Source organism: Ornithodoros turicata, chromosome 9 (assembly GCF_037126465.1).
Source record: "Ornithodoros turicata isolate Travis chromosome 9, ASM3712646v1, whole genome shotgun sequence".
NCBI lineage: Eukaryota > Metazoa > Arthropoda > Arachnida > Ixodida > Argasidae > Ornithodoros > Ornithodoros turicata.
Window position 1 is genome coordinate 37,082,088 of NC_088209.1, and position 13,860 is coordinate 37,095,947.

Here is a 13,860-nt window from a genome sequence, read left to right on the forward strand (position 1 = left end):
GTCCGATACCAAGGCTAGCTGAGCCTCAAGTCTCACCAGCAAGAACTCGACAACAATATCTTCGCGGATCCTGAGGACAAGCCTAGCGGAAGCCCTGGGTTCTGCGGAGCCCCGGTTGAGGGCAGGCCTGTACAAGATACTCAACACGACAGTTGACGAAAAGTCACCGGTTGCCAGTGGCACGACTTCATGCCGCACCTGTCTCATTGCATTCACCGTAATTGTTCCTTCAGCCTCTGCAGTTTATGTTGCTTCCCCCATTCGTTTCTTGTCCCGATCGTCATCAATATCAAGCACAATTATACAATGCCAGAGACAGACAGACTATCAGATAGATACAGAGATGTCATTAACCGGCATCTCTTTCTTGGTCCATGGAGACGCTATAATGTCGTCGATTCCGACTTAGAACGTCCCCTAGAGGGCCGCTCATTAAGCAGGATTGGGAAAATCGTTCCCCGAAGCTGCTCAACACGAGATGCTATTTTGATGCAATGCAGCACATTTTAGTACCGCGAGAGGTCGCCGCCTCCTGCAGTCGGAGTTGCCAGCATTGGAGTAGGAGCCTTTTTTGTTCGATGTCCTCAGAGTAACACTGTCGGACATCAAGTTTTCGCAAATGGCGGCATCAAGAAAGCACAGCTTTGTCTTCACGCACTGTAGTCCCACCCACGCATGAGATATCCCGCCATTTCCCGACACATCATAATGAATCCTACCAACCCCATGTGGCCGTTACCCAGACAACTGAAAGGGTTCTGGAGGAGCTAGGCCCACACTTGCGCAACCACAACCTTCGTGTTACTTCTCAGTTTTCAATCCTATTCAATCCAGGCACTGTCAAAAAGAGAGTGGTCGAAGTAATTTTAGTAGATTTAAACGGCAGCTTATTTGTGTGGCGACATGCTGGACGTGCCGCGGGGTAGGACTGCGGATAACTTTAAAAAAATAAAAACAAGTTTTAAAGAATACGTTTCGGAGACCATGTCGTCCTCTGGAGCTTAGATCTGTTCAAATATGAAAAACATGTGCAATGTGTGTTCTTAGAGTCAACACGACTACAAAATGTTTCCTCATGCATACACGCACAGACAAACGAAACAGTACGAGGCAGCGCCGTCCGGTGAAAATGATGAAAAGTGTCTGTTCTAAGCTTGGAACACACAAGTAGAAGAACAAAACACAAGTCTCAAGGTGGCCGAGAACATGAAATATTGAAATACAGTGAAACCTTCCTATAACTTGGACACCCGCGCGGTGCAGCCGAAAGGTGTCCGAGTTACAGAATACGAGGGAAACAAAAAATGGAAAAGGAACACAGCTCTGTTGCCAGAAATGTCCCCTTCTTCAATTCATGGTCACTATAGTGGTACCTGGTACCTCTCTACCCACTCTTGACTGATAATTATGGCAGGTTTTGGTAGATTCAGTTCTGTGCAGATTCCACTCAATGGCATTACCTTTGGAGCTTTTCGAACAGCGTGCTGCTTGCTTGAGAGTTGAAACCCACACTTGGAAGTAAGCTCAAGGACTTGTCTCTGAAGCGTCAGCCCACTCTTGACTGCCTTGGTGGCGTGCGCATTCAAAGGCTCTAGACAAAAATAACAAAGACGGTCAAGAGCATCAACTATTTACTATATACATTAAAAACAAGACTTTCGTGCGGTAAGCTGCACTTCTTCAGGTTTGAGCACCTGTTACAAGTGGTGAAGCATATATAAAAAAACAAGTCACATGGTACAAGAGAAAAGGGTAAGGGTGAAGAGAACTACAAACGCACTCTAGACAAACCGAAGACAAGTGCTCTCACTAAAGAATTGTTACAATGTAGACTGACCAGTACTCCGACAACTAAACAACAAAATGCTGGGACCAGTATAGGCAGAAAAAATGTGAAAGTCAATGGCACTGGCCCATTTTTTGTCTTTTCGGTGCAAAGACGTGCTGAGATTGAGATAATTTGGCAGAGCTTCTGTCCGACTTAGCGGGGAAAACCCTGTCCTACTTCCGGGATAGTGTGGAGTCCGACAAAGAGAATTTTGACCCCAAGTATTTTCAGTGTGATCCCGCCGGCGCAATAAAATCTTGTCGGAGGTAACGAAGTGTCCGACTTCGGAAGTTTTCAGTCGTCGGAAGAGCCAGACAGCTGGCAGGAAGGAGTCAAACCCACACGTGAGCCCCATGCTGAACTGAACGTACCGTTCGTCATCGTTATTATTTGAAGTTGGCGCGCTCCGAAAGAAACCAAACCACTGGTCATTGGGCGTGAGCTCGTGACGTATTATAGCGAAGCCGTGCAGTTATCGCGCGGTACAGAACAACGAAAAGTTGAGCCTCGAGTAAGGAGCTGCCTCTCATCTTGCTTACAGTGTCCACAATATCACCTCCACCGATGCTGCAATGCTGCCATCCTCTCTGGCAGCGATCCTGAAAAATGTTCCTTTGAGGCATCCTTTCAGTTTTTCTTGACTCCGTTTTCCCGTATCTCCTGCGGTTGCTCTGAGCATACAGTGCCCAAGCGAATGACCTGCATCTGTATTCAAGGAATCGATAAATGGTGGCAGGCAAAAACGCGACGCGGTTTACGCTCACTGAGTCGTGATCTTATACTAGCTCGACGTTACAAAGCGCACCATCTTGGCTTTGCGCCAGGCTGGGATCTCAAGCAATCCGGCAAATAATACGTGCCTGCGGCCACAGCTGTAAAGCGTAGAATGGATTTTGGGTGCTTGATATGGCAACTAGGGTGGAATTCTTTGAATAGAACGAATATATATCTATGTATTGACAACGAAACGCGGAAGCAAGAGTCGTAATATATCATCCACAAGCGTGCCACATTGGAAATTGTTGAAGTTGGGATCCCAAGCGAATGAAAGCAGTGCACTGGAAAATGTGATCAATGTTACACGTCAGAAGAAAAATACCAGGGACTCGGCTTGCTACTGTTGGCATTACGTATGCGAGATGAACTTGGTGAAGAATACAGCCGAAATACTAAGATATTCACTGTAAAAAACTCGCTGTAAATAAAGCACTGTAAAATACTCACCGAAATACTGACTGTTCTTCAAATCACATTTTTGAGCAACCTATTCGCATATTCCACTTCACGTTTCCCCCTCTCTCTATATTTTTGAAACTTTTTTTTAATTCTGTGTTAGCGCAGCGAAGCAACTGTGGTCATGGGCGTATAGAACAGACGTGGACAGACGGAGAGCGGACAGCAGGAATGAGTGGGAGACAGGGGGGTTAGTATGCGTCGTGGGCCGACTTCAAGGGGAAGTGTGCCGACATTCGCCAGTAAAGTCTGCAGGAAAACACAGGGAAAACCTCAGACAGCACAGTCGGTGGTATAGGTTTATAGTTTTTTTTTTTTTTTTTAATTCAGGGGAGCAATGTGCAGCATCCCCTAGTGTTTTGGTCACTTGTTGTTCTAGCAATATGGTCCAACCAGGTCCAACAAGCCCAATCTTTGGTTTTACTCAACAATCAATCTATATGCCAAACCTTGCGCCTCACACGAAAGGGCTTCAGCGCAATGTTGATGATTGATTGATTGATTGAAAGAAAGAAAGAAAGAAAAAAATGGGGCGCAATGTTATAATATGTTTGAGCCATACTATTTTCAACCGGAACACCTATGGCAAGCTTCGGGGGGGGGGGGGGGATTGAGTTGTGGCCCTGTTCTGTGGACATGCGGCTAACGCCCGACTTTTTTCTCTTTCCATTCACAGGTGATCAAGATGTTGTTTGTCATCGTGGCTTTATTCGCCTTTTGTTGGCTACCCTACCAGCTTTACAATCTCTTGCGGGAAGTATTCCCCCAAATAGATAGGTGAGTATGCTCTAAATATTCGCAAACTTGAATTACATTTTACCTTCACTACAATATATTCGGGTAGGGACAAGGAGTGAATATTAGCACATGGACGTGGGTGTGTAGTGTCATCAAGCAGGAGAATTACCTATGGAGGTAGCCTCCTGGTGTTGGACTCTGTGGACGTCCCGTGGACGTGTCATGGATGTGTCTGCGAACACGATTGGGTGACGTACCCACCCCCGCCTACGGCTGAGAGTCCGCCTCGGATTCTTGGGAACTATGAAATACGCTGGGTTTATATACACGGAAGACAATGCGGTGTTGGTAAGGAAGATAAAATAAATTAAAAGAGTGTATGGTTGGGAGCTGAAGTACATTTTTGAGGCGGTAATTAATGCTAAAAGTTCTTGTACCACGCTTTCATTACGCATGTAAACTTTGTCGACAAATCCTGAAAATTACAAAATATAAATGAGAAAAAAAAACATGGCCGCCTTAACAGTTCCAATTGCCTATACACTGCTTGCAAAGCCTGTTGTAGCCTTCTTTCCTTTTTTCGTTATCTTCCTGTCTTTTCGTCCCCTTTCCGTTTCCGTTCCTCTTTACGAAAGGAATAGCTAGTCGGCCTTTGCATGACTAACCTTTCCTTGCTTTTTTCTCAATAAACATATCCCCCCCCCCCCCCCACCTGTTGTGCATGCAAGTTTCCGTAGTTTGGTACCAAAATCTATTTATTCTGCTGGACTTTTCAATTTTTGAATCGTAACATGCACCTCCGTCGTTACAATTTTTGTAAACATTCCTTTTAGAATAAATTTTGAAGTGTAACCGATGCTCCGACAGCTCCACAAAATGGCGGAATAGGCCACTGACAATTTACGAGAAACAGGCGCTTTTAATTGTCGTTAATGTATTCAAACAAAGCTAGAAGTTGACTTTTTTACATGGTATATTACCGGCATACTCTATACATTAACTCACGAACGCTTCAGCATCTTCCTTCTAAATTCACTGAGCCGAAATACAGCACTCAATCTTGGACACGTGTACAAATATTCTTAACACAACCTGAAAACTGCGATACATTGCAAAGAATTTCCGGAAGCACTCGAGATGAAACATTCGAAAGAACCTGAAATGCTAGTAACAAATTACTGCTGTGCACACAGGGTTTCTACCATCACTTTCCCATCTGACGGGAGCCTAAATTTACATATTGCTTTCTGGCGGTAGAAATATCGTACGATACCGTCACGCAAGCGTGCTTGTTCAGTCATTAACATACCAGAAATATCCGCTGATGTAGCGCTTCGTAGAAATGTCTCAGCCGGGACAGTACATGGATTGAAGACCCACATATGGCATACTGATTGCGATATTGTTCGTGTGCTTTTGTAACCAAGCAGCCAGATAAGGCAATTAGACGGGATGCACATTTCGTCTGTTCCCTTCACTCATTAACAATGCGGTCCCTAGCGTGGCGTTGTCTTTCACCGATTGCTTATTTGCAAATATTTCACTGTACGTGTCTGCCATACGACTGCACGCGTCTGAATATAGCAACGCCTAATGTCATCACGCAGTCTTTGATGATTGCTAGGTATAGGGCCTCGTAATAGTGAGTTTTAGCATACCGTACACTGTCGCCTTTGCATACAAGGGACAGCGTGGTAGTTCTACGCAATGCGCAAAGCTCTGTTTATGTAAGGCGCGGGCGCAGAACCACCAACGCTATCCCTCACGTACGGTATGCTAAAACTCACTAAGGTTGGCGCGTAAGCTGATTACGCCTAAGCAGATTTAGGTGAATCTAGAACACCGAGAATTAGCCGAGGCCGGCCAAAAACATGCATAACACAAACCACACGTGCCTTCAACTCTCAAGAGTCAATGATATTCAAGATCAATCAGTAAAAAAGTGCTGAAGGCAAGTCAGCCTATAGACCCCTATAGGCCCCTAGACATATTGATATGTAGGCAATATATATATATATATATATACACACACATATATAGACGTATAGACCCTCCTGATTTGCGTGACGCAACGGTAGCATCCCGGACCGGAAATTATGAGGGTCTCGGTTCGAGTCCTTGCGTCGTCAGCTCTTTTTTTCCCGAGCTATTTGAATTTCCCGGACGAATTTATTTCGTTACTTCGCTGTCGTTGCCAAGGTGATGCCATCTTTCATAACGCGAGCAGAAATTATCTGCACCTTCCTGGCCCTTTAAAGCTTTTCACTGCTGCGCGAATGTGTTCGGGCTTTTCGAACACCGAAGCGAATCACCGTGTTCGATTCAAATTCCGAATCGAGTAGAATGCCTCTTTCAAACCGAATATATTCCAATCGTTGTAAATCTCTACGAGCGAGCGCGGAAATGTACGCGAGGTAAGGTACAGAACGAAAGGAACCCAAGGCAACGCGAAAATATACGCAAGGGAATGTTCAGAACGAAATTGGAGCTGCTTTACGCTAACGTATATATGCATGCCCCTACACCGGTATGCGCGTATCACGCCATATAAGTATCTGCAACACTCCCCTTTCAGTTCTCCCAGCACAGTGAATTTCACTCGACGACGAGGAGGCGCACGCGTTTCACGCGTTTTTGCGGCGCTTTCGTTCACTGGTATTCGCAGCTTGGCATCTCGCAATAGTGTATGTGCGCTGAATGTTCCCTGCAGAGCTATATACGGGACCACTCGTAGGGTTTCTGTCGGATGTGTTCGCCGAAACGCAGGTACGCAGTGAGGATTCTTTCGACGAACCGAAGGCGCTTCGAAGTACCATATACACGAAGTACATATATGACTATATATCCATAGACACGTGGACGACCTGAAGCGGCATCTATTCGCCTTCGCTGCGGCAGTGCGTGTATTTAGTTTGGCGTGTATTTAGTTTAGTCATTCTCTTTCTGCAGCAGGTAGGCTTCGCTCAACGACCCATCTAATATTTTGCTCTCCCCGACGAACTCGTGCACCCTAACCGCGTCTCCAACCTTCGTCCTCCTCTATCCTCCATCCGTCAGTCCTTCTTTCTTTTTGTTTTGTTTTGTGCGCTTTTTTTTCCTTTTTTGCTATAGTCGTGACGACGCCCACTTCTGTGTGGCCGGCAACGGCGAGCTTATCCTGGCATTACCTCCCCCCCAGTTTTGCTACATTGCTGCTGCTCGCTCTGTATTTGCTCAGGTTTGGAAGTGACTATTCCGACAGCCATGTATTTTTATTTTTAGTTCCGTGTCACTCTGAATAAAATAAAGGCCCAAAAAGTTGGTGTTCCTGGCCATAGTCCTGGCGTGGCCTCTTTAGCTTCGTCGTGATTCGTTGACTCACTGCGCACTGCGTTCCTCATGCTCACCATCATCATCGTCTTCAGCCCCAGTCGTGACGATGCCTATACAGCTGTGAGGCTAGCTAGCAACGGCAAGCAACAACACCACCAGGCTACCGTTCTCATGAAAGACGTAGCATTTTTGTTTTTCGTCTATCCCCATAAGACTGCGTGTCTTGAAAGACGTGGAGGAAACCAGAAAGGTCGAGAGTCCGTTCGCGGCATCCCTTTCATTAGCGGCACCGATACCTTTGACCGTTGAGTGCCCCAACGAGAGTAAGCTATCCTATAACCTAGCATTTGCTGAATGCTCTTTCATTACGACTTATATCCTGAGTGCACATATTACATCTATACGCTTCAATATATAGTTGCGCATATCACATTAACGCCTTCCAGATACGGTCCGCTCCAGATATGCATCGCTTTGCCAACGAATACTTGCCGCTTATAAATGGGGGTGAGCGCTGCGCTGCGTCTGTGCCACAGCCACAGTCCACAAGTGCATTAACTTCGCTATCACGTCTCGCCTCCGACGCGCTCCAAGCGGTATGGCGGAAAACGTGATTTCACGCTTCAGGGCTGTTCCACTCGTCTGCGCTGTCTGGTTCGACCCTAAATTTATGGTAGGCCTAATGCGGCCGTATCTCCGTTAAAATGTCAGACTAACTGTCTGGGACCACAACCAATGACCTGAAATATGAAGTCGAGGGTCCCGTGTTACAACAAACATCGCGCGTTCAACCTTAAAACAGTGCTCCACCACATAACACACTGAAGATGGGGCGTCGGGAGATGAGGGCAAGAGGGTGTCTGCTATTTTTAGAAGCAGATTTTTAGAGAACTTGTACAGTTCAGCTTGTATGAACGTTGCTTAACGTTTTGTTAGGTGGGAAGGGAAATCTGTTAGTTCGCGTAAATATATATGTACTTTGCTGGCTTTGCACTGGGCTTTCAGTGGTGAGTCCCTCACCCTGACGGGAGGACATCACGTTCCACGTGACCTTCTGGCGCCACCCACTCAAACATTGCCCACCTGCGCACGGCTGAAGAGGCCCAAGAAGGCCGAAGCAGCTGTCCAGTGCTGGTGTGACAACGTTTGGGACTTGTAAACACATGTTGTACGTGCAGCCAAGGAGCTTCGGCTACTTCTTTTCCCTGTATATGTATATATATATATATATAATGCAGGGAAAAAAGGCCAATAAAGAAACAAGTAAATGACACTAGACGTGTTTGAAATTCAAAATTACAGATTAAGATGGCTTCTATGGCTGCACGCAGAGAAACAGATACTCATGGAACGATGCGCAGCTACCCAGAGCTGACGAGCCGCAAACACGGCGAAACACGTGTCCTCTGGTGCTGTCGCATCGTTATATATATATGCAGGCACTGGTACTGTCACTGTCCCTCTGTCTGACACAAAGCTCACGTCTATATCCGTTATTCACGCAGAGAAAGGCGAGCCATTCGTAATTAACGGAAAGCCGTAAATGGAAACATATTTCGAGTCATTCTGCGACGCAAAGAGCGTCGTTGAACGAACCATTCATACAAAACACGAAAGTTGAGCCCCACCAACGCCCGTATAGGCAATATTCTGAATGACGGCAGTTGATGAAAAGTCCGCCAGTGCCAGCGGCTGGATTCGTACGTACACTTCTATGAATGCCAATCAGGTGTACCATACAAATTCCACTGCGCCGTCGTCGCGCTGTAGTCAGCATGTGTCTATCTGTAGTAAAGGCTAACTCAATGCGACACAGAAGCGCATTGTTATCGCACTTCCTCGCGTCCCCATCAGCGGATTGGTTGACGTGGCCCCGTCGGAGAGGATTTGTTACGACATGTCGATATCGATATGTAGAGGAACAATATTGGGTTGGGAGGCTTCCAGGGTTCGATGCGCGGCACCATGTTATCGAAGCTGCGAAGTGCCAAATTTGGAACAGCTGTGGTAGAAGGCCGAATCGTTCACCGGGTGCGAATCCAGGGGGGGGGGGGGGCGATCGCCCCCCCCCGTCAGGTTATATATTGGATTTTTCTTTTCCCCCTCCCCCACTACGCGCCCCGACAAAGAAACCACCCCCCGCCCCAAACCGAGGGTCTGGGTCCGCCCTGCACCGGACTGAGGTGTTCCTCGTCCGGGTCACCAAATGTACAGGAGATGGTGATCCACTACATCCACCTCATCACCATCACCATCTTATTGTAGCGCGGGAGATCGTTTGAGGAAACCAATCCGTGGCCTCTCCGCATTGTCGCACTTCTTGAGAAGGAAAGAGAAAGCGGAAGGAGAGAAAGCGGAAGGAGAGAAAGGAGGAGAGGGAACTTTTGCGGTTTCTCGTCCCTTGGCAGTTACACCGTTTAATCATGTATTACAACAAGCAAGCCTGAATGCGTACGCTTATAGATAATGTATGGCGTGCTAATGTGCGTCGTGATAATGTGCTGTTACCGTATATTTTCCCATCCTGAATCCTTACAGTCCTCCCAAAACAAACTCCCCAGAAAACAACTCCCAACCAACAACTCCCAATCATCATCATCAAATAAATTTGTTGTTGTTGTTGTTCTGCTTCATTTTGCAAAGAGTTTGATCACCATGTAAAACATCCTGTAAATACCACCACAACGTTCCCTGCAGGTACCGTTACATCAACATCATCTGGTTCTGCATGCACTGGCTGGCGATGAGCAACTCCTGTTACAACCCTTTCATTTACGCTATCTACAACGTGAGTACTCTATATTCATTCACTTCAGACAACATGTGATAATTTACGTACCGCTCGCGACACACTTGTCTGAAATCTTCAACCTAGCGAGAGTGTCGCCTACTGAGGTAGTCTCAGAGGATGTCGGTATGCATAACCCCCTTCCCCTTGAAGCCTGGTCTTCGACAGGTAATACAGCCGGTAGGGAACGCTCGCGGAGCGGCTCGTGGTATCCGACAAGTGTGTCGCAAGCAGTACATCATGCGTAACAAGCAAGATATCACGGCTGGAGCTGTTCCACAAAACGTGGAAAAGTTGCCGACTTAGCTCTGGCTTTGGTTCTGGCTTGGGCTTGATTAGGAGTATCACTTTTGGAATCTTGACTTGGTCCTATAGTATCATCGGTTCATACACCTCAATAAGCAACTATCTAATGATTATGTAGTTCACTAAAGTTTCTGGATCGATTATCGCCTTATCGAGTATGCTAGATCCTCTATCATCCGTCCGTCTTGTGTGAAGGCCGCGTAATGTACCACCGGCATTGAAGGAACAATAAAGCGCAAAAATCTCTCCTCGCGGCATGAAAGATATCGTTACCTTGACACCAAAACAAAAGGAACTGAATTCATGCGTTCCGTTGTTCGCGATTTACGAGCGAAACAAACGGCAATGTACGCTTTCTTTCTCTCTCTCTCTCTCTCTCTTTCAAGAGCCGCGAGAATGCGGAGAGGTCTTCGATTGGTTTACTCAAAAGGTCTCCCGCGATGATTGGATAAATCGTTCGCGCAAACCAATGAGAGAGCGCTCCAAGCATCCAAGTCCTAAGTTATTGTAATTCACGCTTCGGCACAGCTTCAGCGCGTCTTAGAGGAGCACTGAGGTGATCCCCTCAAAAGTTTTTTTTTTCGTTTTTCGGTGCAGAGTGTTCTCCAACGAATAAAATGAGAAACTGCGGACGAACGATGAACGTAGGTGACCTCCAGAGCGAGCGCGAGGGCTCTGTTCCGCACACCTTCGAAAAATCCTCCTCCTCGTGAAAAGAGCGAATCGCAGAACGAGAGGATGTCGTGACGTATGCTACTCCATCACGTGACCAGTGACGTATAGCGGCACAGCTCAAGCATGTATATGTGCGATGGCTTCGCGGCGCGTGAGCTTGACCACGTCACGAGAGCACTGTGTCGACCGTCCGCGGCTGCTTTCTCCGTCTGTTTTTTTTTCTAAATTCGATTGCACAGCTATAACGCACCGCAGAGCGAAAATATTTTGCGTGGCGACTCCTGGTGGACAGCTTGACAGACGAGGCAGGATTTCGAGCGACGTTAAATGTCACCTCATTGCTCCCTCAATATATCGCAATATACTGCCGCGTTTCTTCCCGCGCGACATTGTGTTCTACTTTGTCACGTGTCCTACGCTCTTAAAACGGAACTTCACCTCACAACACGCTCCTAGCATATACTGTCAGCCCGAATGACATCGGTTTCTACCTTGATTTCTTGCGGAAGGAGTACGCCGTTTTGTGACACCTACGCAGGTTCGTTAGCACGCGTGTGCTATGTAACACACATTATGTGTGTTACGTCCAGAAATCAGGAGTGGGTAAAGGCATCGCTCGCTATGCGTAATGATTGGACAGCGTGTTACGTTGCGTGTACCGCGTTTAGCGTGTTGTTTGTCCTTCGGACACATGTGCCCCGATGCAGGTACACGGGATAATATAGACGAAACTTTTCCTAAAACCATGATATCCGCCGTCGTGTCCTTTCCTAGCGCCATCGCTTGACTGACACCCGCTGCTTTTCACAGAGCACGTTATGAGATGCGGGCCTTTTTGAACGTGTACTATACACTCCGCACTCCACGTAGTCGAAACCCGCAGAGCTTAAACCCACGACCCTTGCCAAACACGGCAGCAACCGCGGCTCGTAGCAGCCCAGAACAAAACAAACCCCCCTGTTCCGAGAGTATACGGAAACACGGTTCGAGTATAGACTAGAAAGGTCTATAGTGGACGGACAGCAAAATATGGGACTTTCTCTGGTTCGAGAGTGCCGTACTACGAAATTCACGAAAGCTGTTCTGAACCCCCGATTGCTTTCGGAAAGTGCGAAAGTGGACCTTTTGCGGAAACGTTCCCACAAAGCACAAGAGAGAGGGAAGTACCGCGAACCGACGATAATGGTGGAAAATAACGGTTATTTGGAGACATTTTCTTCGCCAGCTCCCATTATGTATACCTACATGTACCGAGCCCTGACGGCTGTCTTCTCATCCTTATGTCCAGATCATACCCCGAAAAATGGTCGTGGGCAAAGAAAGGTCCCTCAGCCCGCGTCCAGTTTGAAAAGTCAGAACTCTAGTATCGGGGAAGGAGGGTCCTAAGGTACGTCATATGAGCCACCTGCTGCATTTTTTTTATTAACGTTTCATTAATATCGCTGCGGGACAAACGATCTGCCATAGCAGCTTATAAATGCATGGAAAGGTAACATTCAAATATGCGCTGTGATTATACACATCGTTTTTTTTTTTTTTTTTCGGTCATTTTCAGTGTATACGGTAGCTCGCATGTACCGCTGTTGGAAGTGTATGATCTTTATCATGACTAACGCATTGCGAGCTACGGAAACATGCATGCATTTATGCTCACTCATGTGGCGACGCTGAAATGCGCTTACGAATTAGATAGCTCTTGCGAATGCATGCCTTTCTGTGGACAAGGGCGCACGGAGGCAGACACGCGTCCTTCGCAAAATGGGGCAAGGCAAGGCTTGTACTTCCAGTTGTCTTCTGGAACAGGGCATTCTACCAACTCTTGTGCGAAAGGCAGGCAAAGGCATCGGAACTGTGCTTTCCAGGAGATCCATCCACCGATACGACGGTCCGTTCTACGCGCCTCTTCCTCTATACCATGCCGTTCCTTCTTTGGCACGGAGGGTACAAGAACAGGAGTCGCTCTTCTCACAAAGTCCGTATTTGGTTGTGCAGAAGCTTAGCTCCTGCTGCATGTCTGACCCCTTTTACGTGCCCACCTCTGTGATTCGTCATAGCGCATAGACAACTCACTGTCATGTGACCCGCCTGAGCAACCCTTCCACGTATGATTGCCTTTGACCGACGCCACCTAGATATATGGAAGACCTGCTTAATGCCACCACCTCCTCCTTCGTCACGTGGACATGAGGTGATGGTGGTGGTGGAACTGCTTGCCGTATAGCAGGCGCGACCGTGCGTCCTGGGCCGACTTCACAGGAAACTGTGCCAGCATTTGTGTTAAAGCGTCCGTGGAAAATCAAGGGGAAACACCCACATGGACACGTGAGGTGCGTTAAGTAGCGCCTCTGTGGAGCGCGTTCCGTCCACTCCGCGTCCATCTCACTCCGGAGCCTGTGCTGAACGGGTTTTGAAGCCTAGAGAGCGTTGCGTGTGCATGTGATGTGTGCACGTTACGCGTGTAAAGCGCCTCTAGGCCTCTGCGAGTCACTGAATGTTATTTTTCCGGTAGAGCCGTCTACCCAAACAGCACAACAACTTGGCCCAATATTCGACCAAGATTAGACCCATGTTACGCCAGTATTGCCAATATTGGTCCAATATTGGGCCAAGATGTTGTGCTGCTTGGGAGCTGTCTGCAGCATTTAAAAAAATAATTGAGGTGCAGGTGGGGCCCAACCGCAGAGGAGGGTGGAAAGCGCGAGAAGCACTGCGACTTGTGGGTAGGATTGCGGGAACTCCCCACTCCGCAAAAGGAGAAGTCCCGTTCAGTAAAAAGGAGCCCGCTCCATGCGGTCCGGAGCCGCTGCTTAACTCTACACTTCATCCAATTGATGCGGACGATTTCAAACACAAACTTTCTGTGGCTACTAGTGGTTGTGTGTGCGGCTGATGACGTCTCATCACCATAGCCAGTCGTCGCAATAGGCGAACTCTTATTAGCTACGTCATGTCGTTTACACGACAAAAAAAAAAAAAATAT

General features: G+C 47.4%; 1 protein-coding gene and 1 long non-coding RNA gene across 2 annotated transcripts in view; one reads left to right on the top strand and one right to left on the bottom strand.

Annotated features, from left to right (window-relative positions):
- LOC135368811 (uncharacterized) overlaps positions 1-13,860 on the bottom strand; it is a 342,797-nt gene that overhangs the window by 185,598 nt on the left and 143,339 nt on the right. Inside the window, exon 4 of the long non-coding RNA XR_010414874.1 lies at positions 1,461-1,591. This is a non-coding gene — a long non-coding RNA (uncharacterized LOC135368811). The remainder of the gene's footprint in view (positions 1-1,460; positions 1,592-13,860) is intronic.
- The window catches only part of LOC135368810 (RYamide receptor-like), a 124,866-nt gene that overhangs the window by 108,858 nt on the left and 2,148 nt on the right, over positions 1-13,860 (top strand). Inside the window, exons 2-3 of the mRNA XM_064602326.1 lie at positions 3,738-3,838; positions 9,809-9,899. Coding sequence (XP_064458396.1) covers positions 3,738-3,838; positions 9,809-9,899 — 192 coding nt within the window. The remainder of the gene's footprint in view (positions 1-3,737; positions 3,839-9,808; positions 9,900-13,860) is intronic.